At 41.6% G+C, this 27,170-nt stretch overlaps 1 protein-coding gene across 1 annotated transcript in view; it reads left to right on the top strand.

Annotated features, from left to right (window-relative positions):
• form3 (formin 3) overlaps window positions 1-27,170 on the top strand; it is a 136,096-nt gene that overhangs the window by 87,673 nt on the left and 21,253 nt on the right. The window contains exons 4-22 of the mRNA XM_069505859.1: window positions 5,562-5,670; window positions 6,408-6,488; window positions 7,716-7,875; window positions 9,385-9,418; window positions 13,609-13,747; window positions 14,688-14,867; window positions 15,955-16,075; window positions 17,007-17,209; window positions 17,608-17,712; window positions 17,993-18,153; window positions 18,837-19,025; window positions 20,507-20,633; window positions 21,682-21,834; window positions 22,530-22,724; window positions 23,049-23,171; window positions 23,396-23,531; window positions 24,049-24,174; window positions 25,450-25,587; window positions 25,806-25,947. Coding sequence (XP_069361960.1) covers window positions 5,569-5,670; window positions 6,408-6,488; window positions 7,716-7,875; window positions 9,385-9,418; window positions 13,609-13,747; window positions 14,688-14,867; window positions 15,955-16,075; window positions 17,007-17,209; window positions 17,608-17,712; window positions 17,993-18,153; window positions 18,837-19,025; window positions 20,507-20,633; window positions 21,682-21,834; window positions 22,530-22,724; window positions 23,049-23,171; window positions 23,396-23,531; window positions 24,049-24,174; window positions 25,450-25,587; window positions 25,806-25,947 — 2,615 coding nt within the window. The 5' untranslated portion in view covers window positions 5,562-5,568. The remainder of the gene's footprint in view (window positions 1-5,561; window positions 5,671-6,407; window positions 6,489-7,715; window positions 7,876-9,384; window positions 9,419-13,608; window positions 13,748-14,687; window positions 14,868-15,954; window positions 16,076-17,006; window positions 17,210-17,607; window positions 17,713-17,992; window positions 18,154-18,836; window positions 19,026-20,506; window positions 20,634-21,681; window positions 21,835-22,529; window positions 22,725-23,048; window positions 23,172-23,395; window positions 23,532-24,048; window positions 24,175-25,449; window positions 25,588-25,805; window positions 25,948-27,170) is intronic.

Genomic DNA, 27,170 nt, shown 5'->3' with positions numbered 1-27,170 from the left:
CCTTCCAGCATCAGTTTTCCCCTCCACTGACAATATAGGTAGGTATGTACCTTTAAGTCAAGAGTGAATAGGCATCTTATAGGCAAGCGCGCTCCATCTTAGGCTGCATCCATCACTTGCCATTAGGTCTGATTGCAACCAAACGCTAGTCTATAAATTAAAAAAAGTATAATATCGTTGCTGTAGAAAGGGTGAATACTTATATTCGAATGTCGAAAATAGTTCAGAAGAAAAAGTAAGAAATTACCTGACAGACAACACTTTTTTAAAGATTTGTAGAGATGTGTATTCATCATAGCTAAGTTTATATTGACTGCATCATTATTTTCAGGTGTGAACTCGGCCAACATAGTGTCTATCTTAGATCTGAATAGCTTTATATAGAGCTTGCATAGAAGTTCGATTCGTGAGAACAATCAAAGCTATCACTTTCCACTCTCCAAGTTAGCAGAACGATGACGTGACGAGTTCTAAGAACGCACTCGAAGTGTAGTGGTGTATACCTAACCTAAGTGTAATCACAGCTTAGTAATCATACAGTTTGAAGACAGCTCTGTGCGCACGATTAGCTTTTTTAGCATTCTACGATCGTAATTTGAGCCTCAATAGATCAACGGTTGAGGAGCGGACTAAATTCCGAAAGCTCCGCGGTTCAATCCCCACCCGTTGCACTATTGTCGTACCTACTCCTAGCACAAGCTTTATGCTTAGTCCTGATTAGCATTGCTACCTATTATTCTTAAGAAAATTGTTGTGATTGGCTCAATTTATGGTATTCCTGTTGTAACTGTGCATTTTAGCCAATAGCTAGTACCTATTGCTAGTAGCTTTCAATCTACCACGGTAGGCAGCACTGTGCAAAAGGTCCTGGTAAACGTATAATTGCACACTGATTACGTTGGCTGAGATAATTTTATTAGTGGTACTTTGACAGCTACATAGTGACGATCGAAATCACCTCTGCTGGGCTACGTAGGGCGATTGTCTAAAACCTGCATCAATCATTATTACAATCTCAATTGTTGTGATTGGCTGAATTTGTGCGATTCTTGGTGCAACAATGCATTGTAGCCAATAGTGAGCGAGCGTTAAGCAATCAGAGATGATTGCGATCGTGACATTGTAGCTGTCGTTCTCCCGCAATCGCGCAGCTGATTGGCTGATGCTTGACAGTCACTAACTATTGGATAAAATGCGATGTTGCAGCAAGAATACCACAAATACAGTCAGTATTTTATATCGTCTCAATAAGTGTGTTTATAGCAATACGATAATTGCAACTTTTGTCCTAAAGGGACAAGAGAACCCTTATAATAGATCTATACGCTATACGATAATTTTACGTTACGTAATTATAAACCTGTAAAATCGCTTTGAACCTTTACTACGTGGGAAATTTCAGGTATGGTCAAGGCTTCCACATCCATGCACGTTGCACATGTATTGATACGTCCGTTTCAGAACTGTAGGTATGATTGCTATACTGTGGTATTGTCGCATAAGTTTCGAGAACACTTCGTATTTAAACATTCGTATCTCAGATCGGACTGGGATGCAAATGTTGATGATTGGTTTCGAGAAATGATAAACATTCGCACGTTACGTAGGAGATATTGCATAGAGCTTCAAGAAACTCTAGCACTAAACCACCTACATCATCATCAACAACACATTGCCGGCACACTACTCTCCGAATGAGAGGGGTTTAGGCCATAGTCCACCACGCAGGCCAAGTGCGGAGTGGCAAACTTCATACTCCTTTGAGAATATTATGGAGAACTCTTAGGCATGCAGATTTCCTCACGATGTTTTCCTTAACCGTTAAAGTAATTAGTTAATTGCTTAAAAGCACATAATATATCTCCGAAAAGTTAAAGATGCGTGCCAGGGATCGAACCCACGTCCCTTCGAATAGAGGCGGACGTCTTTAAGTTTTTCCTTTTGAGGTACGGAATCCTAAAAACAAGAAACAAAAGCCTTATTTATACTGAAATAACCAATAATTAATTAACCTTTGTCTGATGGTTGATAAAAAAACATGGTTTCTGCGTGACGGTGAGTGGTGACCCATCGTCAAGGCTGATCGACCAATAATTGAACCGTCGAGGAAATCAATCTACTCCTACACGTTTCAATTTTAATGTATGGTTTGTTTTTTTTTTTTTTTTTGGTTGGGTAACCTGACGGGAAATAGTATCGTAGTAGTAATAACTTCCTCTTACTATATCTACTAACTAACTGACACGCCACGGCTTCGTTTGGGTGGAATTTAGAGGTGACAATAGAGGTGGGGGTCGAATAATTGCCAAAAATCCTCCTGGAACACGTATTTCTTCATTTGTGACCGACAACCCAAATACAAATTTTCATGCAATTAACTTGAAAAATTACGGACTTTCATACAAACTTTTATCCCTATTTAACCCACTTAGGGGTGGAATTTCGAAAGATCCCTTCTTAGTGGATACCTACTCTTTACAGAGAACACTCCCTCAAAATTTCATGTCTCAAGGACCAGCTATTAAGGCTGTGCGTTGATATATAAGTCAGTCTGTCAGTCTGTCAGTCAGGACTTTGCATTTTATATAATACATAATATATAGATATAAAACAAAGGATTATTGACAAAAAGGACAAAGAAATTGTCTGCCTGGTCTAGCCCCCGGGAAAAAAGAAAAAGAGGCAGACCGCTGGAACGTTGGGCAGATGAAATAGCTAGCATAGCGGGAGAAAATTGGGTCAATAAAGCTATAGACAGAAAATTGTGGAAAGAAATGGAGGAGGCCTACACTCATAGAGAGGTCCTTAATAAATAAAAATACTTAATATACAATATTAATAATAAATAATATATATAGAGTTACTTAACATTAAATCAAATAATAATACATATAAATAATAACAAACTATAGACATAAATAAAAGTGTGTGTTAATAAGTGTAAGAACTATTATTAAGGAACAAAAAGGCTATAATAAATAAATATATAGATATAGATAGAAATAGAACGAATTTTTATTTAAATAGAGTGAATAGTCAATAGAATCTACCAGTGGTTGGGAACGCCCTTCCGACTGAGAAGAACCAGCAAGAAACACAGCGATTGTTCTTTTCAAATATTCATATTTAGTTTTTATTCAACTAATAACTGGCCCTTGACTGTGATCCGACTTGATCGTAGGAATTTACGTAATACGGTATTTGACAACTAGTCAAATCAGTAACTTTTTATCAAACATCAAAACGCGCACTTAGTATGCGATATTCTATGAAATACTGGAACTGACGTCACATCATAATGACGTACTTTGTTAGTTTAATCGATAATTAAAAATGGATATTACACTTAATACTAACAGAGGACGTGGATTTTACGTATTTTGGAAGACCCTCTATTTTATCATCACTGAGAAATAATATATTTTTGATGTACCTAGTCAAATACCCAATTTAAGATGGACGCGCGTTAATCTGGAAAGGCTGTGATAGTTAAACTCATAATCTCATATCACGTTACCTATATGATTATGAGTACCCATATGGCCTATGGGGGCTATGGGTATCACGTTACAATGTATGCAAGAGCGGCATATTTGCTACGTTGAAGCTGATTGTATCTGCCAACAGTAGGCCCGGGTGTTGGCATTCATAGAACGCGTAGGTCGACAGCCTGATTGTGTCGTGGTACAAAATATAAGCTTATAGAAATTAAAATTATTTCCTAAATTGACCCTGCCAAGAACTAAACCTAACTCAAATACGGAGATGTTAAATTTTCTGGCAATTTATGCTTCGATATGAGAAAAGGATGAAAATACACCTGAACTATTGCCAGAGCTTTTTACAACTCCTTGATCCAACGAGGTGTAAAAACATGTGGCTATTTATGGCATCGAAATGAAAATGAGTTAATTTTCAAGTGAATAATGCAAATTATATGGGTAAGAAAAAGATGAAATTCGGCCGGGATTCGGTGTATCTAAATATTTAAAAGATTTTTTTAAAATTTGGCATGCAGATAGCTGTTGTGACGTAGGCATCCGCTAAGAAAGGATTTTTGAAACTTCAACCCCTAAGGGGGTGAAATAGGGGTTTGAAACGAAGTCGCGAGCATATAAGCTAGTAAGTATATAAAATTCAAAATCCTGACTGACTGACTTGTAATATCAACGCACAGCCTAAACCGCTGGCCCTAGAGACAATTTGGAGGGTGTGTTCTTTGTAGAGAGGAGGTTTGTTTATACTTACATATAGTCCACGCAAACGAACTATTTTCTTATAAATTGTGCCCTACACCAAAATAGTTGTCCTATTATGTTGATCGCATTGAGTAGTGCCACTAAGGACACCCAGATGTCTCACTTCGATGAAATTTTAGAAAATATCACTTGTTCATTTATTACCACACAGGAAATGCTTTTTTTTTTGCTAAATATTGATTTTTAGGAACAGTAATTTATTTATTTTATTGGCTTTTTTTTCTATTTTTTTTTTTAAATTTAATTATATAATTAAGAATAAAATCTATCTCTAGTCTTTTATTGGCTATTACCGACCACAACCGATTAAGTGTAGTAATTAGACATCTTTAATATTTTATGAAATCTAGACCTAGACTCAAGCTAGACAGATATTTGCTTTAATATTATATAGGTAAGTGTAGCAAAAGCTGTGATAGCCTAGTGGTTAGGACGTCCGCCTTCTAATCGGAGGTCGGGGGTTCGATCCCGGGCACGCAGCTCTAACTTTTCCGAGCTCACGGCTCTTACAAATTTACGTATCCCATTATGAAATTATAATATTCAGTTCACGTCAAGGCGCCCTAAACCTATAATCCCTTGCCTCTATGCGCCATAACGCAATCCTCAAAGGGACCGACCATTATGAAGTTAAATTGTAGTTTGTATGCCCATGTCACGTAACTTTCCAAAGAAAGCCTTTATTATTCCTGTCGTATAAAGATCCTAATTTATTAACCTTTTATAATTCAAAGTTTTTTATGGAATAATCCGAGTGTGGGCGAAATCGGGGTCTTTTTGGGTTCCCTTCTCTTTTTTTCACGAGGAAAATCCATAATCTGGCCACGTATAATATGGTATGGTATGATAGGATAGGATTGTAGGATAAATAATTAGGATCGTATCTATATACCAGATGATGCCCGCGACTTCGTCCGCGTGGATTTAGGTTTTTAAAAATCCCTTGGGAACTCTTTAATTTTCCGGGATCAAAAGTAGCCTATGTCTTTCCCTGGGATGCGAGCTATCTCTATACCAAATTTAATCAAAATCGGTTAAACGGGGCCGTGAAAAGTTAGCAGACACACTTTCGCATTTATAATATTAGTATGGAAGTATGGATTGTAGAATAAGATAGGGTACAATAAGATAAGGCTGACATACATAAATGTAAAAGCCTTAATAAAAGACTTAAAACCTCATGAAATTCCATCCTACCGCTGACGACGAAGCACAAGGGACCGGTAACTCCTCGTTACTCCGCTAGCGGGTGTCCGAAGGGGTCAAAATCAAGTTTTAACGAATTTCTTTCCTTATCCGCAGAGCAAGTATGGAGAGCCGCGTGGGCCTGGACTACATAGTGGAGCACGCGGAGTACGCTGGCAAACTTGCCGCCGCGCTCACGTCTCCCACTGCTGCTGTCAAAAAACAAGTAAGATATCTTACCCGTAGAGTAAGTAGGCACGGAGTAGGTTGGTACCTTAACTTAGGTTCAACTTCTCTTTATACAATCTTAAAAGATCTACAAAATTAGATTTAACAATTAATAAAAAGATGAAAGTCTTAATAATTAAAGCTATGAATTTGAGGCGGCTAATAATTCCAGCAATTTGTTTGTAGCACGCCTGCACCACCCTGCACTCCGCCATGCAATACGTCTTACTTACTCATAATGTCAATTTTGTGATGGCATCGTCCCATTTACCGAGCACATGCCAAAAGGCGGATGCAGCAGCCAAGTCTGCTGAAGCACCGTAAATACTTTAGTCATTAGTAAGGACTATACGTATTCGCGGCGCTTACGTTTGAGACTCTAGGTCCATGGTCATCGGACACGAAACCTTTAATAAACGTCGTGTCCCAAAAGCTGATCTACGCGTCTGGTCAACCAAAAGCTGGCGCTTATTTCGCTCAAAGGTTAAGCGCCCTGCGCCAGTATGTTGGGCACAATGCCCATAAATGACCATTTGGACGGCGCATATTTTTTGAAAAATTAAATTTTTAGTGATAAGTTTCTCTACATGTAAATGTATACAGTATTTTTCTTTTGTATGTGATTTGACCATACGCTAAAAGGACGCCGTGTGCTAAAGAAATTTTGATCCTTAACTAATAAATATACTCTTCATAACCTATAAATGTTATAACTTACGTGTGTACTTTTTGCAGGTATTCGAGTTACTGTCAGCTCTGTGCGTTTATAATGCGGATGGATACGCTCGAGCGGTCGACACACTTGACAGATACAAGGTATATCTTCTATCTAATATTCATTGAAAATAAGTTAGTATGTTTGTCAGTTTGTACAAATGTGTGGTCCTAACGAGTTACAATCGACATCCTTTCTTAGACACAATGGCAGGACCGAAGCGTATTTTTTTTTTACAGCGTGTAACCAGAACGCTGTCAAAAATGAAGACAGGTGATAGTACCGATGATTATTGATATGATATCACAAAAAAAGCCAAATAATATAAGATAAATCCTATAACTTTGTAAAAGTTTACGATATATTGCAAATAAAACATCTGACTGACGCTAGAGGTCAACGAACGTAGCGTAAGTAGGGCACTCGGACACAGAAGATATAATAGTACTAACATAACTCGGAGTCAATGCCGCGTCGTAGGCGGAGCATTCACCCGAGTTTTCACGCTATACATTGCGGGTTTGAAAAATACTAAATAACTAAAACTATAAAATGAGGCAAATGGTTATTGGTATTGCATTGTGTTTAGGTAGTATAACAATAACGCTAAGTTTTTGCTAGTGTTCTGGTTACACCCTGTATAGAGGTGAACGAAAATTATGTTTCCTGAAATGGCTATCCCTAATTTTCATCTTGCTAGTGTTCCGTATAGTAATTGTAATGTCTGGTTCCATACAATGTCACATGAACGATGCAACTCGTGGATAAGGTTGTTTTAAATTATAACTACTTGAATTGTCATTGAATTTGAGAAATTGACAAAAAATTTCAGGTTTTCAAATCAAGTGATTCTCAAAACTCACACACACACACACAAATTCAAAAAACAGATAGATTTTGGGGTCCCAAGATGCTAGAATGGCGACCGAAAAGCGCAGCGTTGGAAGACCCCCTACTGACAAAATCAAACGAGTCGCAGATATTCGTAGGCTTCAGAGGGCGCAGCGCACGACCCTGTCGTTTGGAATTACGTTCAAGATATCTATGTCCACGTCCAGCCGTGAACATTCTATAGGTTGATAATAATGATGATGATGAAGTGATTAGTATAATAAAACTAGCTGCCCTGGTGAACTTCGTACCGCCAAACAGTCGATTCAGGATTTTTTTTAATTTTTCTCTCCGTAAGAATTATCCTCGTACCTACTTCAAGGAATATAATGATAAAAGAATTAGCGAAATCGGTTCAGCTATTCTCAAGATTTGCGATGAGTGCAACACATTTAGTGATTCATTTTTATATTATAGAGATAATGTTGTTTCCACAGGCCCTCAAAGGTGATCGGTACCGACTCACAGTGGTGGTAGAAGAGCTGAAGAATGCCACCACCATCGACTACAAGACCGCGCTGGTGGCCTTCATCAACTGCCTCATCATATCAGCTCCCCGACTCCCGGACAGGATTCGAGTTAGAAACGAGTTTATTGGTAAAGTTAACACAGTGAATTTTCTAGAGAGATATAAAAAAAAAATTATTAGGTTGAAAAAAAACTGTAAACTGTACTTATTATACACCTGTGATATTCCAGCACTAGAAAATAACACTATTGCAACATTCGCTGATGATACTGCCATAATAGCAACTGGAGAAAGTCACGAAGAAGCAGTAGAAAAAGTTCAAGCTGCCATAAATAAAGTCAACGATTGGACTATAAAGTGGCGAATTAAGCTAAACGAGTCGAAATCTATGCATATAGATTTTACCAATAAGTTACCAAAATATCACCCAATTTATCTAAATCGGCAACTTATTCCCTACGTAAATACAGCGAAGTACTTGGGTATGACGCTTGACGCAAAGCTTCGGTGGAAAGCTCATGTTAAAAAGAAACGTGAGGAGTTAGAATTACGCTACAAAAAAATGTATTGGCTGCTTGGAAGGCATTCCACGCTCTCATTACATAATAAACTTATGCTATACAAGCAAGTTCTGATGCCTGTATGGACGTATGGTATACAACTCTGGGGGTGTACTAAACCGACCAATGTTCAAGTAATACAGAGATTCCAGAACAAAGTACTCAGGGAAATAACAAATGCACCCTGGTATGTAAGAAATCACGATCTCCACAGGGACCTTAAGATAGAGTTCGTAAACAAAATCATCCAAAAGTACGCAGAAGCTCACCAACATCGACTTCGCCATCATGTTAATTTGGAGGCTGTGAAGCTTCTAGATAACATGGATATCAAAAGGAGGCTCAAAAGAACCAAGCCGTTCGAATTAGTGTTAAAAAGTACATAAGTGCAGCGTTTGTGTAATAGTGCTTGTGCTACTTTATTTTTCTAGGTCACAAGAACATAGTGAACTGTAAGTACGTGTTAGAATAAACTAAGGACAGTTATTGGACTGTAAATTAGATTTAAAAATTAATCATAAGTAGAAGTTTAAGCTAGAATAATATTACTTATTAGCCCATAGGCTAGATGGTAGTAGTAATAAAGCTGCCAAAGCTGCCAGGTTGAAAAAAAAACGGGCCGAATTGAGTACCACCTACTTTTTGGAAGTCGGAAGACTTAAAAGAGTAGGTAAGTATTGGAGTATTCGTATCATTTGATTTAGACGATTTAGAGAATGCGTTTTCCAACTTTCTTCCATTGCCCAGGTAGTTTTTGACCCAATATTATTAAACTTCACACAATTTTCAATCGCCATGCATAAGTGAGCCAACACACTTCGATAGAAGAAAAGATTGATTTGTCGTATTGGGCGGCGTAGTCGGGCGAGCATAATAAAAGCAACTAGAAATCAAAATATGGTGAAGCTCGCCCGACTTCAACACGTACAGTATGGTTCTACACCATACACGTGTAGAAACAAAAGTTATTTTTTACTTTGTAGTGGTTTTGGAAGTCGGATTTTTAATATATTTTTAGAAAAGAACACTTACTTATATTTTTTGTAGACTTTCACAAACCTTTTTGTATCTTTTCAGGACTTGGACTACTTCCCACACTTAGTAATCTAAGGTAAGTTTAATATTTTATAAAGTATCTGTATAATGAAGCTATTTTAAAAGTAATGCCAGAAATAGGAACTAATTTATATATAATTTTACGCTTACGGAAAATAATTCTTCATGAGCTCTCATGATTAGGTATGATAAGCCAAAACCCCAAATTAATTTCTACACGGCATCATGCCGGAACACTTAAATCGCTTGGTCTTCTTTGCCGGTAGGGTGGAAACTAGTCACGTCCGAAGCCTCTCACCAGACTAGAGTATAGATCAAAATATGTGGACTGAGCCAATTAGCTCTCCTAATTCACCCGAATAGCTCTCATCATCATCATCAACCGATAGACGTCCACAGCTGGACATAGATCTCTTGTACGTACTTTCACACGCCACGATCTTGCGCCGCCTGAATCCAGCGGCTCCCTGCGACTCGTCGTCCGTCCACCTAGTGGAGGGTCTTCCAACAATGCGTCTTCCGGTGCGAGGTCGCCATCCTAGCACCTTGGGACCCCAACGTCTATCGGTTTTTTCGAACTATGTGCCCTGCCCATTGCCACTTCAACTTCGCAACCCGTTGAGCTAAGTCGGTTACCCTAGTTCTCCTACGGATCTCCTCATTTCTGATTTGATCACGTAGAGAAACTCCAAGCATAGCTCTCTCCATCGTCCGCTGAGTGACTCTGAGCTTTCTTATGAGGCCCGCATAGTTAGCGACCATGTCTCGGATCCATAAAGTCATCACTGGCAACACGCACTGTTCGAAGACTTTGGTCTTCAAGCACTGAGGAGAATAGCTCTGAGTAAAACCTAAATACCTACATCTTGTAATACAGTTCAATCGTATGTTTAGCTAAGATTTTTCTGCGAAGTCCCACTACGAGACATCGCCCCAATATTTCGTACAAGGCGATCGTGACCCGAAGCCAATGATATCGCCTAATCATTGTGAGAACATTGGCGCAGACGAAATGCCACGGACCACTGTGCCCTTACTTTCATGATCTTTTGAACCAGACCAAACAATGATATTAAACACAATCCTGCTTTAATTGAAAATCTATAAAAAAATAATAGGACTTATGCTCGCGGCTTCGTCCGCGTGAACTACAAAAAATTTCAACCCCCCCAAAGGGGTGGAATTTTCAAAAATTGTTTCTTAGTGGATGCCTACGTCATAATAGCCATCTGCATGCCAAATTTCAGCCTGATCAGTCCAGTAGTTTGAGCTGTGCGTTAACAGACCAATCAGTCAGTCATTCAATCAGCTTTGCCTTTTATTCTTATATATGTTACGGGTAATGCTAAAAGATGTAGTAAACCTAGGTTTACACGGGTTTACTTAGTATTACCCAAACGTTTTGGGTAAAGTTCAAATAATGAGTAAAATAAATTTTATACTCACCTAGTTCTACCCAACTCTGGCTGGATTATGTTAGGTTGGACAAAGTTTATGCTCTTAGAGCTATTGTGTACTTTACGGGTTGGAAAAAAGGCATGGCTCCATTGCATAGTGGGGTACTCTTGCCTCCCCCACTTCCACTATGAAGAGCGAGCGAAGCGAGCTCAGGACTTAGGGCACTCCGACTCGTATGGGTTAGGTTAAGGTTAACACCCGCCATTCCCCTCGTGGTTATTTCTTTTTAAACCACCCAGAAAAAAGGGGCGTCGACCGGGCTGACGGAACAGACCACTCGCTATATTGGGGGTCTCTAATTAATTAATCTAATCTAACATTACCCAGTAAGCATTGGATACACCAAGGTGAGTTGGTAAATGAGTGGGTAAACCCCGAATTAAAACTTATTTTCATTATTATTTGGATATTACCCAAAAGCCTTGGGTAATACTAAGTAAACCCGGGTAAAGCTAAGTTCATTCCAACTTCCAACCTTACCCGTAACATATTATGCACTAACGAAGCTGTGTAAGGAATGAAAAAAATTAACCATTGAATTAATTAGCTCGTATAGTTAGCTGGGATAGTAACGTAGGCATTAAATGAAGCGATCAGTCTTGGAGCCGGCGAAATTGACAGTAATTGATGCAGCGGACCAACGCATTAGTGTAACGAAGTGGAAGTTGTACCATTAGTCAATCCAAATCTTTATCTTGTATCATTTTGCCACATTTTGCAATACCTACTGGACTAAGCTGTGATAGCCTAGTGCTTAGGGCGTCCGCCTTCTAGTCGGAGGTCGGGGGTTCGATCCCGGGCACGCACCTCTAACTTTTCGGAATTATGTGCGTTTTAAGAAATTAAATATCACTTGCTTTAATGGAGAAGGAAAACATCGTGAGGAAACCTGCATGCCTTAGAGTTCTCCATAATGTTCTCAAAGGTGTGTGAAGTCTACCAATCCGCACATGGCCAGCGTGGTAGACTATGGCCAAAACCCTTCTCACTCTGAGAGGAGACCCGTGCTCTGTATTGAGCCGGCAATGGGTTGATCATGAGGACTGGACTAAGAGCCTGTGAGGGCCAGAAACTTTCAGTTTTTATAAAATATCGAAGGTCTGGCCCTTACAGGCTCTTATATACATACTTGTCTTGTACGGTACCTACTCCTATAAAATCAAGCATACCGTACGGCCTACCTAAGTAATTTTGTATTATAAGCTGTGATAACCTAGTGGTTAGGACATCCTCCGATTAAAAGGCAGACGTCCTAACCACAGGCTATACAAAGGCAGGCATATATAAATTTTAAGCGAGGCTTAGATTAGCAACAAAACTTGCAGAAGACTTCCGCAAGCTATTTCTACCGTGTAAACAATGACGTCAAGTACGTCAAGTCACAAATGTATGTACATGTTAGAATAGAATAGAATATGTTTTTATTCAAGTAAACTTTTTGCAAACGTTACAGTATCATAACTCTATGCATGTACATTATTGCTCGTAGTGTAAACAATTCTGCAAGTACTTGCGGAATAACTTGCAAGAAGTTCTTGCTAGTCTAAACCTCGCTTAAGATACCTAAAATTCAAAACCTTAAATCTTAGTCAATCCACCGCGTTTGAAGATAAAATCACGCACATTAACTAGTCTAAATTGATATGATACAAACATTTGCTCCCAAGACACTAACTGCCCCGCATTTCGGACCAATTATACCTTCCGGTCTAAAGTCCGTCCTGTCCGTTTGTCCAAAGCGACATAAAAGGCGATGCGTGGGCGCACACCGCCTCAGACCAAATAAGGAGGGCATGTTGGTGAATAATATTACTAATAAAGGTACTAACGACTCGATTTGAATAATTTTTGACCATAACAATTTGTAAAATTGGAAATTCTGACTATGTCTTATGTAACAGTAGGCCCAGCTGTTAGAGGGGTTTATTCGTAACTAGCTTAATGCTCGCGACCAGCAATATCCACAACGCGTTGTGGATATTGCTGAAAAGCCACGACGCGAAATTAGTGTTGTGGCTCTTACGAAAACGCTCACAACGCGTTGTGGCAATGAAGAAAAGCAATGACGTGTTCTGAGCACTAAACTAGAACGAAATATGAGCCCCTCGACTCCACGCAATCTTGTCTGTCTTACCCCTAGAGGGTTTTTGTAAGCTCGACGCCATAAGCTCGCGAAGGAGGCCCTGAATGAAGCGAGCGTACGAGGCCAAGTGGATCGAAGGGAGAGGTGGCAAGCGAAGCGAGCCGGCGGCTTCCGTAGCGAAACGAAGGTCGAGTATGTGAGCTGTATGAAGGAGTGACGGAGTGAGTCTTCTGGTGTAGCCCATTTACAAACTTGATCTGACAAAAAAGGAGGAGAGAGAGGGTAAGGCGATGGGAAGGATGATGATGATGTTTAAAGATCACGTTTTTAGCTGGGCTACGCCAGAAGGCTCCGTCGCCCTTTCATTCAGCTCACCTACTCGACCTTCGTTTCGCTACGGAGGGCGCCGGCTCGTTTTGCTCGCCACCTTTCTCCTTCGCTTTACTCGGCCTCGTAGGCTTGCTCATTCTGGACCTCCTTCGCAAGCTTCTTCCTTTGCGCTTAACAGAGTATACAGTTATAGTTATACAGTTCCTATGGTCTCCAGTGGGAGACCATACCATGTCCCAACTGTGAACTGTGGGTAAGTGTCCCAGACTCAGATAATTGGCTCGAACTGGGGAAACCCTTATCAAGAGGTGTTCACTTATCAATGCAGTCAAGTCTACTTTGCATTTTTTTTTAAATTTGTCTCTACTCTCCAGGCATGAAGCTGCCAGTCACCCGAACTTGGGCGTCCAACTCGACGTGTTCGAGGAGCAGCGGGAGAGCGACGAGGCGCAAGGCCCTGGAGGAATCAATCTCAACTCGCATCTCGATGTCTTCTACGCCATTTTGAAACAGGTAAAAAAGAATAGCATATCCATACTAATCAAATAAATGCTGAAAGCATGACTGTCTGTTTGTCTGTCTGTTACATTGTCTATACAATATAATAAATGCGAAAGTATGACTGCCTATCTAAAACTTTTTTATGGCCACTAAACAGGCCTTAACTAAAGGCACTATGGCCTTAACAGATAATTATCTTCTCTGTAGAGAATCTTGGAGATGGACACTTTTTATATCCAAAAAAAACAGTTCCCATGGCATTATTAAAGTCCTAAATCCACGCGGGCAAAGTCACAGGCTAGTATTTTATTATGACTTGTATTGTATGTATATTGACTAGTCTGCCTAACTGACAAAAATTAGATCTAAAATGTTGTCTATGGTCTTCCTAGTTAGAATCTTTTCCCTAGTTACTTTGTTCTGTCTTACGAACGGCTTTGGTAATGGTTCGCACTTTGTACAATCTATTGCATATCTTCATCTGCTTATGCGTGTCTTTTTAGGGTTCCGTACCGCAATAGAAAAAACGGAACCCTTATAGGATCACTTTGTTGTCTGTTGGTCTGTCAAGAAACCTATAGGGTACTTCCCGTAAACTAAGACTCATGAAATTTGCCAGGTAGATAGGGCAAAAATCTGAAAACTGTGAATTTAGGGATACATCACACAAAAAAAATTAAATTGTGGTCACTAATAATCAGTATTTTCAATTTTCGAAGTAACATAACTATATCTAATGGGATATCATATGAAAGGGAAACCTGTGCATTCTAAAACAGATTTTATTTATTTTTATGCATCATAGTTTTTGAATTATCGTGCAAAAGGGTCGAAAAAATACGGAAATACGGTGCGCGAGCCTGACTCGCACTTGGCCAGTTTTAAAAAATAAAATTAAAAACTCACATACTAAAATTAACTTACTCAATTACGTCATAGAGATAAAATTCAGGTTTCAGATACACCGCAAGAAATCCCATTCCTGAGCATACTCCAACACTTACTCCGGATAGACCCCAAGGAGGCAGTCAGTGATATAGTTTGGGACACGGCGGAGACGTTGGTACACAGGGCTACTCTTTTGGAGACGAGGGAAGATGCTGCTAAACTCCTCAGAGCGCCCAGTGTTCAGGTTAGTACCTACTCCTTAAATCACAATTCTTTTGCTTTTTTAAATATTCTAAAATAATAATTAATGCTCTTTATAGAGTTGCCTGTGAATAACATTCTCCAACTATGTATTACGCATTTTTTTTTTGAATCAAGCCAATCGTGTGTCAATCGTGTTTTAGCTCTCGTAATTCACTAAATAATAATTATAACTAGCTGACCCGGCGAACTTCGTACCGCCTAACAGTCGAATTTTTTTTTAAATTTCTCTCCTTAAGAACCATCCTCGTACTTCAAGGAATATTATAAAAAAGAATTAGTGAAATCGGTTCTGCTGTTCTCGAGATTTGCGATCAGCAACACATTTAGCGATTCATTTTTATACATATATAGAGAAGAAGATAATAATTTATGCTCTTTAGAGAATTGTCTATGAATAACATTCTCCAACTATTATGCATATTTTTTTTGTATTGAGCCAAATTGTTTCAATCGTGTATTTCAATATATTCAATATCTTTAATATATTTTATAATATTAAAAAATAATTAAACAAATTTGTAGTTTTTGGGACCAAAACTTGATTCTTTGAACATCTGAAATGTGTCCCAACACCGCTTTTGGGACGCATATCGCCTTAACGGTGAAGGGAAACATCGTGAAACCTGCAAGCCTGAGAGTACTCCATAATGTTTTCAAAGGTGTGTGAAGTTTGCCTGTACTTGGTTAGCGTGGTATAGACTATAGCCAAATGAGAATGAGAGGAGACTCGAACTCAGTAACTCAGTAGTGAGTCGCGGCGATGTGTCGATAATGATGATGAAATTATCAGTTTTCATTCGAAGTCAAAGTCAAATAATTTATTCAAAATAGGTAATTAATTACACTTTTTGATGGTCGGTTGTTGAATTTGTATGATGATAATAATATTATAGTGGTGATAATTTTTACGCGAACTTAAAACTACGAGGGTTCTAAACGCGGCCAGGTCTGAGAACAGCCCACAACAAACAGAACCGGGTATTCTTTGTACCATCACCTCTTTACAAAATCACTTAAATACTTATTAGAACTACGTATTTCAGACTAAATTTTTGTGCTTATTTCAGGCAAAAATGGGGTGCACATGTCAACACAGGGACCTGTCGGGTTCGAATCGCAAACAGAGTCTACAGCGAGCTTTGTCACCACCACCACCGCCGCCGCCGCCCGCGCCCGCGCCTCCTCCTGGTAAACCCTTAAGATGTCACTCTATTACAAAATAGTAGTATTAACCACGACAGACATTGAGAACATTGTAAAAAGGATAACACTACACAAATACGTAAAAAAACCGGCCAAGTGCGTGGCGGGCCACGCGCAGTGTAGGGTTCCGTAGAACTCATAATATCTACGTACAATAATTATTAACCTCGAAAAACAGATATAACTCCTTAACCTGTGAACCCTTCTTTGCCATGATAGTTTTACTTTAAAATTGATTATATATACTATTGCTGTGAATTTTTATCAATTTGGCTGATAAAGGGGGGGGGGGGGGGGGACCACACTTGACTCTAATAAAAATCAACACTTTAAAACATCATATTTTACAAACGAATCTAGAAATCGAAAAATGATGTTCCACACCCACAGTATTTTTAAAAGACCTATTCAACGATATCCCTATGGGGTAGACGAGAAAAAAAATTCATCCCCACTTTACATGTAGGGGAGCTATCCTAAAAAAATATATACCTATCACAATTTTATTTCACCAATTTTGTCGGCGTGATTAATATTTATACCCATGCCAAATTACAGATATCGAGCACTAATAGTCTCTGAGATTAACCGAGGACGGACGGACGGACAGACGGACAGACATGGCGAAATTATAAGGGTTCCTTGTTTACTACGGAACCCTAAAAAGTTGGTGCGTAGTAACCTGTATGAGCAATTTGAAGCAAAAACATACTTTCAAGTAGTTTGTGCCATAGATTAAGTTACTTTAAGACTCAAAATTCGATAAAATTAACAGCCTCAAAACAGCAGTTCTGTTTGGCAGCCTTTTGAAATGCGAACTTTACTTCTGTCTGAAAGAAGATCCGAGTTACACTCAAGTCGTGTTTGAAGATGTTTTACTTCCAAAGCAATATGTGATATAGACGAACACTTCCAGCTGCTCCCCCGCCGCCGCTTCCACCCGCGCCACCCGCACCCCCCGCGCCTCCTGCTCTTCGTGGGGCACCACCTCCTCCGCCCCTCGGCGCGCCCGCCCCACCCCCTGCACCCACGCCCGTTATCACGCTGCCCCAGCAGGAGACCCCACTACCCAAGACCAAGATGAAGACCATCAATTGGAACAAAATACCCAGCAATAAGGTAAGCCCTCACCTCCTGGGTGCCTGGTGCACTTCGACCGCCCGTTGTGCCAGATCCTTTTCTCCACGCACATGCAAACTGTGCAGTGGAACCAACTCCCTTCAGCGGTGTTCCCACTAGATTATAACATGGGGTTATTCAAGGGGGGACCAACATATTCGTGAAAGGCCGGCAACGTATTGGCAGTTTCTGCAAATGTTCATGGGCGGCGGTAATCACTTCAGGTGACCCCAGGCGGGTCACGTTTGCTCGCCATTTTATTTTTTAGTACAGAGGTAACAAGAAGCGCCCTCCTCTGCCTAATAGATTGCACTCGCGATGTTGCCTTTACTAGTATTGAAAATATTAAACTCATGTCAATGGTGTAACTTATTAATGTCCAATAATTATTTTTCCAGGTTGTTGGACAAAACAACATTTGGTCAATAGTAGCATCGAGTCACAAGCATTCGCCAAAGACAGAACTGGATTGGAGCGAGATCGAAGGTCTTTTCTGCCAACAGGTATTTGTAATTCAGGACAACCATGCATAAAGTCTATGAGGACAACATATAATAATAAATACACTTTATTTGCACAACCACAAGAAGGATTACATTAAAGAATAAAAAACACAGACAGAAGGAAGATACAAAAGGCGGCCTTATCGCTAATTAGCGATCTCTACCAGGCAACCTTAACGATTGGAAAGTGTCAACATACTTAGTGATCGAATTTAATGTCGCATAAAAGTTAAATAATCTAGAACTTTACTTAAAAATCTTAAAATGCATTACTTCACAGGTTCAACCACCAGGTTCGGCCGGGTCCTCACCACGCCTTGGCCGAAGTCCCATCTGTGATAGTTCCGGCGAAAGGAAACCAAGGAAGGAACCATCTGAGATCACACTCCTGGATGGCAAACGGAGCTTAAACGTCAACATATTCTTGAAGCAGTTCCGAAGGTACACTTCCTTTTACCTTTACCACTTTTTAGGGTTCCGTACCTCAAAAGGAAAAACGGAACCCTTATAGGACCACTTTGTTGTCTGTCTGTCGGTCTGTCAAGAAACCTACAGGGTACTTCCCGTTGACCTAGAGTCATAGATAAATGTTGCTAAATATTAGCGTCACTCAGAAGAAAGCAGGTATTATTTAAATATTTTCAAAACCTACGTGAGAACACAAGTTCTACGCGTAATTATAGGTTATCTAGGAGAGATTTGACAATTCAAATCAGTTTTAAAAAAAAACTTACATAACTATGTAAAATGGACAGCAAATCTTTTTGAAAATATTAGCTACTAGCTGACGCCCGCGACTTCATCCACGTGAAATTAGGTTTTTAAAAATCCCGTGTGAACCCTTTGATTTTCCGGGATAAAAAGTATGTCCTATGTCCTTCCCCGGGATACAAGCTATCGCTGTACCAAATTTCGTCAAAATCCGTTGAGCGGATGGGCCGTGAAAGGCGAGCAGACAGACAGACACACGCTTCGCATTTATAATATTAGTATGGATAAGATGAGGAACGGTAATGTAAGATGGATAACATCTCGATTCTGGACATGATCATGGTATATCATGTTACACCAAGAAAATGATTTTTATTTTCAACTTTTCAAGGATAATTCCATTACATTTTCAGTTCCAACGAAGACATAATCCAACTAATACGCGAAGGCGCTCACGACGACATTGGTACAGAAAAGTTGCGCGGCCTCCTCAAGATCCTGCCCGAGGTAGACGAGTCCGAGATGCTGAAGTCGTTCACCGGTGACGTCACCAAGCTGGGCAACGCTGAGAAATTCCTGCTGCAACTTATCCAGCTCCCCAAGTAAGTTCGCCCAACTTGCAAAATACTATATTAAGCAGTGACGTACGATATGTGTAGCAGTGAGATACGTTTATTAATCGTCCACTGCTGGATATAACTAGTATTTTGCAAGGATCGCCACAGAACACAAGCTTTTGCTGCTTGTGTCCAGCGATTGCCAGAAATTTGCTTGAGATCGGCTAAGGAGATACGGAGGTAAATGAACTTAATAAATTAACTTGTGTGCAGAAAATTTAATGATTCCAATGTAGGTTGTTGTCTACGAGAAATCGAAGTATGAGGCGGGGGGACCCCCCGCACACCCGCACGTCACCCGTGCTATCTCGCACTGGGTCAACCTGTCGTGTAGGTACATTAATTGATTTAAGAATTTTACGATAAAAGAGGGTATTTTCATAATTTGTTGAAGGTAAATTTCGCTTTACTTTATTTATTTGCTTACTAGCGCCCCGCCCCGGCGTCGCATGGGGGCAATGTTTTTTTTTTTTTTTTTTATTCAGATACAAGTTAGCCCTTGACTGCAATCTCACCTGGTGGTAAGTGATGATGCAGTCTAAGATGATAGCAGGCTAACCTAGAAGGGGTATGGCAGTTTTTATTAAACCCATACCCCTTTGGTTTCTACACGGCATCGTACCGGAACGCTAAATCGCTTGGCGGCACGGCTTTGCCGGTAGGGTGGTAACTAGCCACGGCCGAAGCCTCCCACCAGACCAGACCAGAAATTTAGAAATTATAAAATTCCAAACTCCTGCCAGGAATCGAACCCGGGACCTCCCACTATTTAGACCACAGCGCTCACCACTGCGCCAGGGAGGTCGTAAAATGTAGATACTAATGTGGTGCCATTGAGGTGTCATTCCCTCGGAAACTCTCAAATGAGAGATTTTTTTTCCGACCTAATTCACATTATTTCGATTTCCCTAGGGATCTCTAATTTTTTGAGAATTAAACTATAGCTATAAACCTTCCTCTTGAATCACTCTATCTATTGGTGAAAACCGCATTAAAATCCGTTGCGTAGTTTAAAAGATCTATGCGTTCATACATACAGACAGCGGGAAGCGACTTTATTTTATACTAGCTTATGCTCGCGACTTCGTCCGCGTGGACTACACAAATTTCAAACCCCTATTTCACCCCCTTAGGGGTGGAATTTTCAAAAATCCTTACTTAGTGGATGCCTACGTCATAATAGCTATCTGCATGCCAAATTTCAGCCCGATCCGTCCAGTAGTTTAAGCTGTGCGTTGATAGATCAGTCAGTCAGTCAGTCAGTCAGTCAGTCAGTCAGTCATTCAGTCAGTCAGTCAGTCAGTCAGTCAGTCAGTCATTCAGTCAGTCAGTCAGTCAGTCAGTCAGTCACCTTTTCCTTTTATATATTTAGAGAAGAAGACTATGTAGAGATAGCCAAAGCACAGAGTAAGAATAGTCTGGTACCTACTTTATACCGTGGCTAAAGTAAGTTATCTTTGTTCCAGCTACAAATTACGGATAGAGTGCATGCTGCTGAAAGAGGAATGGGCGTCGACTGCCGGCTACCTGGAGAGTGCCATCAACGCGATACTGGTAGCTGGGGACGACTTGACGTCTTCTAGGGCCATTCAGGTGATTTTTTAAGGGTTATATGGATTCAAAACCTCAAACTATAAATCCAAAGACGTGAACTGAATCATTTAGTCATTTATTCTTGCATTCCAATATTGATAAATTATTAAACAATTATATTATATATTATTACAATATTGAAGCCCCGTTGGGGCACAGCAATTTTAGGGAGACGGCGCTTATTAATCGTCAAGTAGATAGTCATTAATCTTGTAATAGGCTTCTTCGAATAAGAATTTTTGTAATGTATTGATGAATGCTATATTATTCTCATTTTTTTTGATGATGTCTGGAATTTTATTATAAATTTTTGAACACATGAAGTTGGGACCCGTACCTACTGTGCATTTTTAGTTTAGAGCTTGGCACGATCAATCTGAATCTGCGCAATGAAGCAGCACTGTTAGTATTGGAACTATCCTCAATTACCTTTTTTGACTTTATCCAAAATTAACAATGACTTTGTAGGTATCCTCGTAGCTTTGGTTTAGATTTTACGTAATTAATTATCTCAATCATCATCAATCTCAAAAAAAAATCATCAATTAGGTATTTATTATCTTACAAATTCAACAATTCATAATACTTTAGAATATAATAGAATAGAATGTTTTTTTATTCATGTAAACTTTTTACAAGTATTTATGAATAGTCAGGTAGTTTTAATTTACCACTGGTTCGGAATGCCGTTCCGTCCGAGAAAAACCAGCAAGAAACTCGGCGGTTGCTCTTTTTAATTTTTCAATTTTCAATTTTATTATACCGTACTATACAAGCCATTGCAGCCCCGTGTATTGCTGGAGCGAGTCAAATCCAAGCTTTATTATCGTTTACATAGTCTGCGACTGTATAATATGCTTTTTTTAGGAGCATACTTTTAACACATTTTTTAAACTTGTGTAAAGGCAAGTCTAAAATTGCTTGTGGAATTATTGACAATCAAAAAGTGTACCTACAATGGTACCTATTTTGAATGAGTAAGTTTGGCTATACGATATCAAGTCAACGCCAAACGGCATTTAAAATGTTAATGTATGTATTTTCACAGGAGATCCTGTACATAGCGCTGATAGCGGGAAACTTCCTGAACGCGGGCGGGTACGCGGGCGGCGCCGCGGGCGTCAAGCTGTCTTCCCTGCAAAAGCTGTCTGACATCCGCGCCAACAAGCCCGGCATGAATCTGATGCACTACGTTGCTATGGTGAGTCATCATCATCATTATCATCATCATACTCCAATGTGGGCGGATTTGCGCTTTATAGAGGAGCCTGTGCTCGGGCGCGAAGTACGAAGCTCTGTTGAGCACCCCAAGCTTTTTGGAGGCAAGCTTTTTATAGTGCTTTTTATCCATACTAATATTATAAATGCGAAAGTGTGTCTGTCTGTCTGCTTGCTTTTCACGGCTCAACCGTTCAACCGATTTTGACGAAATTTGGTACAGAGATAGCTTGCATCCCGGGGAAGGACATAGGATACTTTTTATCCCGGAAAATTAAAGAGTTCCCACGGGATTTTCAAAAACCTAAATCCACGCGGACGAAGTCGCGGGCATCATCTAGAAGTGTATAAGTAGGTATGTGCCCAAACAGACAGGTGCACTCCCTATTCCCACTCTGATAGCCCGATGGGACTGAGATCCGACACGACCGGAGCGAGATCGGGCGCAGGACCGACGGCTTTATTTTCTCCGAGGCACGGAGGTGAAACATCACCATGCTCCAAACTCTCAAACTCCCAAACTCCAGGTTAATACTGAAAATGTCGTAACAAAAAAATCCAATACCTAACTATTTTTACTGACCCTAACTCGAGGTACGCCGATATTTTCAATAATAATTTCTCATACTTAGTTTTTTTAAATAAATGTTTAAGAACAGTACGATTTTTCTTTTGCAGCAAGCGGAGCGCAAGAACAAAGAGCTGATCCATTTCGCTGACGACATCCGAGTTTTGGAAGAGGCTTCAAAAGCAAGCGTTGAGCAGCTTCACAACGAAATCAACACCCTCTCCCTCCGGATTAGCACTCTCAAGAGGGACATACAGGCCACCACGCATCTTGACATCAAGGAACAGATGTGGGATTTCTTGCAGGTAACTTCCACCTGATAAACTAGATGTCGCTGCATAGGTTTTAATCACGCTAGAAGATATTATATGGGCTATTTAGATTCGTTTGATTGACTCCTGGCGAGACTTCGGTATAGGAAGACCCTCTAGGTAGAAAGCAGCAAAGTAAACCCATGCTGTATTATAGTGCGCCGGCGATGGGTTGAGATGGTGATGTTAATGTAATGGATGATTATAGATGGAATGGATAAACAAAAACATTTTCGCATATTTTATAATATGTTATATGGGCAAAGTTGAGCATACTGTGATCAGTACCTAAATAAATTTCTATTCTGTTGCTGAAAGGTTGCTGAAAGAGAAGTATCAGCTCTGAACAAAGACATGGAGGAAGTGGAGAGCATGAGGAAACAGCTTGCAGAGTTCTTTTGTGAAGATCCAGTCTCCTTTAAACTTGAAGAATGTTTTAAGGTCAGTAATTAATTAGATCCCCATTGATAGTGCCACATAGAAATCTTTAAAGGGTAGGTGTGGATTCAATAACATTCAATTCAAGAACTTCCCGAAAATCTGCTTTCTTCAGAAAGCCTACCGGGTTCAATATGACGTAATTTCTCTAACATGGCGTAGTTAGGTTCTAATGCTGATGCCGTTGGAAAATGTAACTTGCGCCTAACGGTTAGTTGTTTTTGCAGATATTCGTAACCTTCTGCAGCAAGTTCCGATCAGCGGTGAGCGACAATGAGCGGCGACGAGCACATGAGGAGCAAGCGGCTGCGAGGAGACGAGCGCGCGACCAAGCGGCGATCAATGTCGCCAAGACTAGGGCAGGTTCGTTGTGTGGTCCATGCCTAATGTGTTTACTAGGAGTGGAGGAAAAAAGTCGTGAGATCTACAGGCAAAACTGACCTCAGAGGGCGCAACAAGAGGTCCGGCAAATGTCAATATCAACATTGTTTGCTTTGTTGTTTTGCTAGCTTTGGAAAAATTGTTGATATCGATAGAATAAACGATTGTTTCGTGAATTATTGAAAGATGTTAGCCTTTTACACCTATGTAAGTATAAGAGGATATTCGGGTATACATCTACCTGGCCTACTTACGGAACGTTCGCTGACCTCTAGCGTAAGTCAGATGTTTTATTTGCAATATATCGTGAAATTTAACAAAATATATGATTTTTTCCGCGTTTTTTTTGTGGTATCATATCACTGATCATAAGAACTATCACCTGTCTTCGTTTTTGCCTGCGCTCTGGTTACACCCTGTATGTATCCACTAAAACTTACGGTTGTATCAAGGGTACAGACAACCAGGGTGTTGTACAAATATCATGTTTTGTTTGCAGGTGGTAGTGTCTGCAGTACACCAGTGTCGGAGTGTGAATCTCTCATGGAATCCCTGCTGCTGGATATAAGGAACGGTCTCGGGAGAAGGTCTTTGAGGAAACCTCACGATATGTCACCATCGCCAGGTACGAGTATTTTCTTCTTCCGAACGAAACGTACACGTATATGTTTCGTCGGACAGTCGTTCTTATAAGAAGTTGCTGCCTGTAACTCGTGTGTCTCTGTCGTGTTCTCATTTTTTCAATGTTACCTACTGCGGTTCACAAACCATAGGGTCGTCGACCATAGAATGCGGATATATACGACGACCCATGGGCTAAAGCCGTAACACAATGGGCGCAGAAAATGCAGAAGGACACCCGATCGGCGTCACTTGCACATCTAAAATAACAAATTTTCTATTTGTTCCGATTACGGAACACACCGAAAAATACAATTATACGTCTTAAAATTTGGATCGTTCAAATTGGATAGCTAATCTGTTTAGTGCCCGGGTGACTGTGATGAATTTAAACACCACTCGATCCAACCCAACCGACCTTGATTTTAATACGTATTTTTGACAGCGTGCGAGGTTCGGGTTCCAATTCTTTTGCGTTTCTTAACACTTCAACTGCCCTTATTTTTCGCAGGGTGCCACATGTCATAGACAAGAATGTGTTTTTTTTATTTATTTTTTTATTTTTTACATCTTATTAGAACGGCAGTGCCACTTACACTAACTAGATAATTAATAATAAATTTAAATACAAATAAAGGTACAAGAAAAAAGACATAAAATACAAAACGATAAAAAATCAAAGGATTTTGAATATGTACGCTGAGAACATTGAATGACATATTCATGTAATGCTCTCAGCGTACTTCAGTAACTCCCGAACCAGTATTATAGACCCATCATAAAATGGGTCCCATTGAGCATTATTGTCCAAAAGCGCGTTGAATGATGCTAATGAACGGGGTATAGGTGACATAGATCTAGCAACAGTGCGATGATGGACCACGAAAAGTTTATTTTTTCGTGGACGAAGATTACTGTTGGATTCAGGGACACGTATGCGACACAGTTGGTCATGAAGTTCTGGAGCATTAACATCTCCTCGCAAAATTTGACACATAATTTTGAGTTGGTCGCAAATGCGTCTGACCTCCAGGGAGTTGAAACCTAAGCAACCTAACAGAAATTTGGTTAGGTATAGGAAAGGGTAATATCCATAGCAACGTTTATACAGGTATCTTAGGAAGGCCTTTTGTACTTTTTCTAATATAAGCCCGTACTTTGCCTCGTACGGATGCCAGACACAGGTGCTTGTTACGATGGTGATCCTGTGCCTATTACATGTATATGTATCGCAAGTAGCCATAAGCGAGTGCCGTTAAAGGCTTTTTTCAACCTCCAGATGTAACTCCCACGGGCAGTCTGCGCCGCAGAAGCAGAGCTAGTCCTGGGGATGACGAAGATGGCCTGCTGGAATTCCTACGACACTCGTCACCCGCTGCCAACGAGTTGAGAGAGAGAAGCGCTTGGGGCAGCCTCGGTACGTGATATCAGTCGAGCCCCCGTCCTCCCGAGTAGGAGGCGGATGTCTTAACTATCTAAATTATTAGATGTATGTATGTATGTATGTACCTATATACTTTATTGCACCACAAAACACAAATGACAGGTTACAAAAAGAAATCTTAAAAGTAGGTACAAAAAGGCGGTCTTAGATCTAGGTTAGATGATAAAAAGAACAATGAAATTCTGTTTCAGATCGGTCGTGGTCGCGCCGAGGCCCGGTGCGCGCGCGGCTGGAGATCCCCGACAGAGAGCGCGAGCGGCCCGCCTCGCCGCGCGCCTCGCCGCCCTCACCGCCCTCGCCCGCCGCGCCCGATGCTACCACCGCCAAACCTAAGTATGTACCTACTAAGTTCCCGATCCCCGACAGAGAGCGCGAGCGGCCCGCCTCGCCGCGCGCCTCGCCGCCCTCACCGCCCTCGCCCGCCGCGCCCGATGCTACCACCGCCAAACCTAAGTATGTACCTACTAAGTTCCCGATCCCCGACAGAGAGCGCGAGCGGCCCGCCTCGCCGCGCGCCTCGCCGCCCTCACCGCCCTCGCCCGCCGCGCCCGATGCTACCACCGCCAAACCTAAGTATGTACCTACTAAGTTCCCGATCCCCGACAGAGAGCGCGAGCGGCCCGCCTCGCCGCGCGCCTCGCCGCCCTCACCGCCCTCGCCCGCCGCGCCCGATGCTACCACCGCCAAACCTAAGTATGTACCTACTAAGTTCCCGATCCCCGACAGAGAGCGCGAGCGGCCCGCCTCGCCGCGCGCCTCGCCGCCCTCACCGCCCTCGCCCGCCGCGCCCGATGCTACCACCGCCAAACCTAAGTATGTACCTACTAAGTTCCCGATCCCCGACAGAGAGCGCGAGCGGCCCGCCTCGCCGCGCGCCTCGCCGCCCTCACCGCCCTCGCCCGCCGCGCCCGATGCTACCACCGCCAAACCTAAGTATGTACCTACTAAGTTCCCGATCCCCGACAGAGAGCGCGAGCGGCCCGCCTCGCCGCGCGCCTCGCCGCCCTCACCGCCCTCGCCCGCCGCGCCCGATGCTACCACCGCCAAACCTAAGTATGTACCTACTAAGTTCCCGATCCCCGACAGAGAGCGCGAGCGGCCCGCCTCGCCGCGCGCCTCGCCGCCCTCACCGCCCTCGCCCGCCGCGCCCGATGCTACCACCGCCAAACCTAAGTATGTACCTACTAAGTTCCCGATCCCCGACAGAGAGCGCGAGCGGCCCGCCTCGCCGCGCGCCTCGCCGCCCTCACCGCCCTCGCCCGCCGCGCCCGATGCTACCACCGCCGAACCTAAGTATGTACCTACTAAGGTCCCGATCCCCGACAGAGAGCGCGAGCGGCCCGCCTCGCCGCGCGCCTCGCCGCCCTCACCGCCCTCGCCCGCCGCGCCCGATGCTACCACCGCCAAACCTAAGTATGTACCTACTAAGTTCCCGATCCCCGACAGAGAGCGCGAGCGGCCCGCCTCGCCGCGCGCCTCGCCGCCCTCACCGCCCTCGCCCGCCGCGCCCGATGCTACCACCGCCAAACCTAAGTATGTACCTACTAAGTTCCCGA

Source organism: Maniola hyperantus, chromosome 21 (assembly GCF_902806685.2).
Source record: "Maniola hyperantus chromosome 21, iAphHyp1.2, whole genome shotgun sequence".
Taxonomy (NCBI): domain Eukaryota; kingdom Metazoa; phylum Arthropoda; class Insecta; order Lepidoptera; family Nymphalidae; genus Maniola; species Maniola hyperantus.
This window is presented reverse-complemented; position numbering and strand designations above follow the sequence as displayed.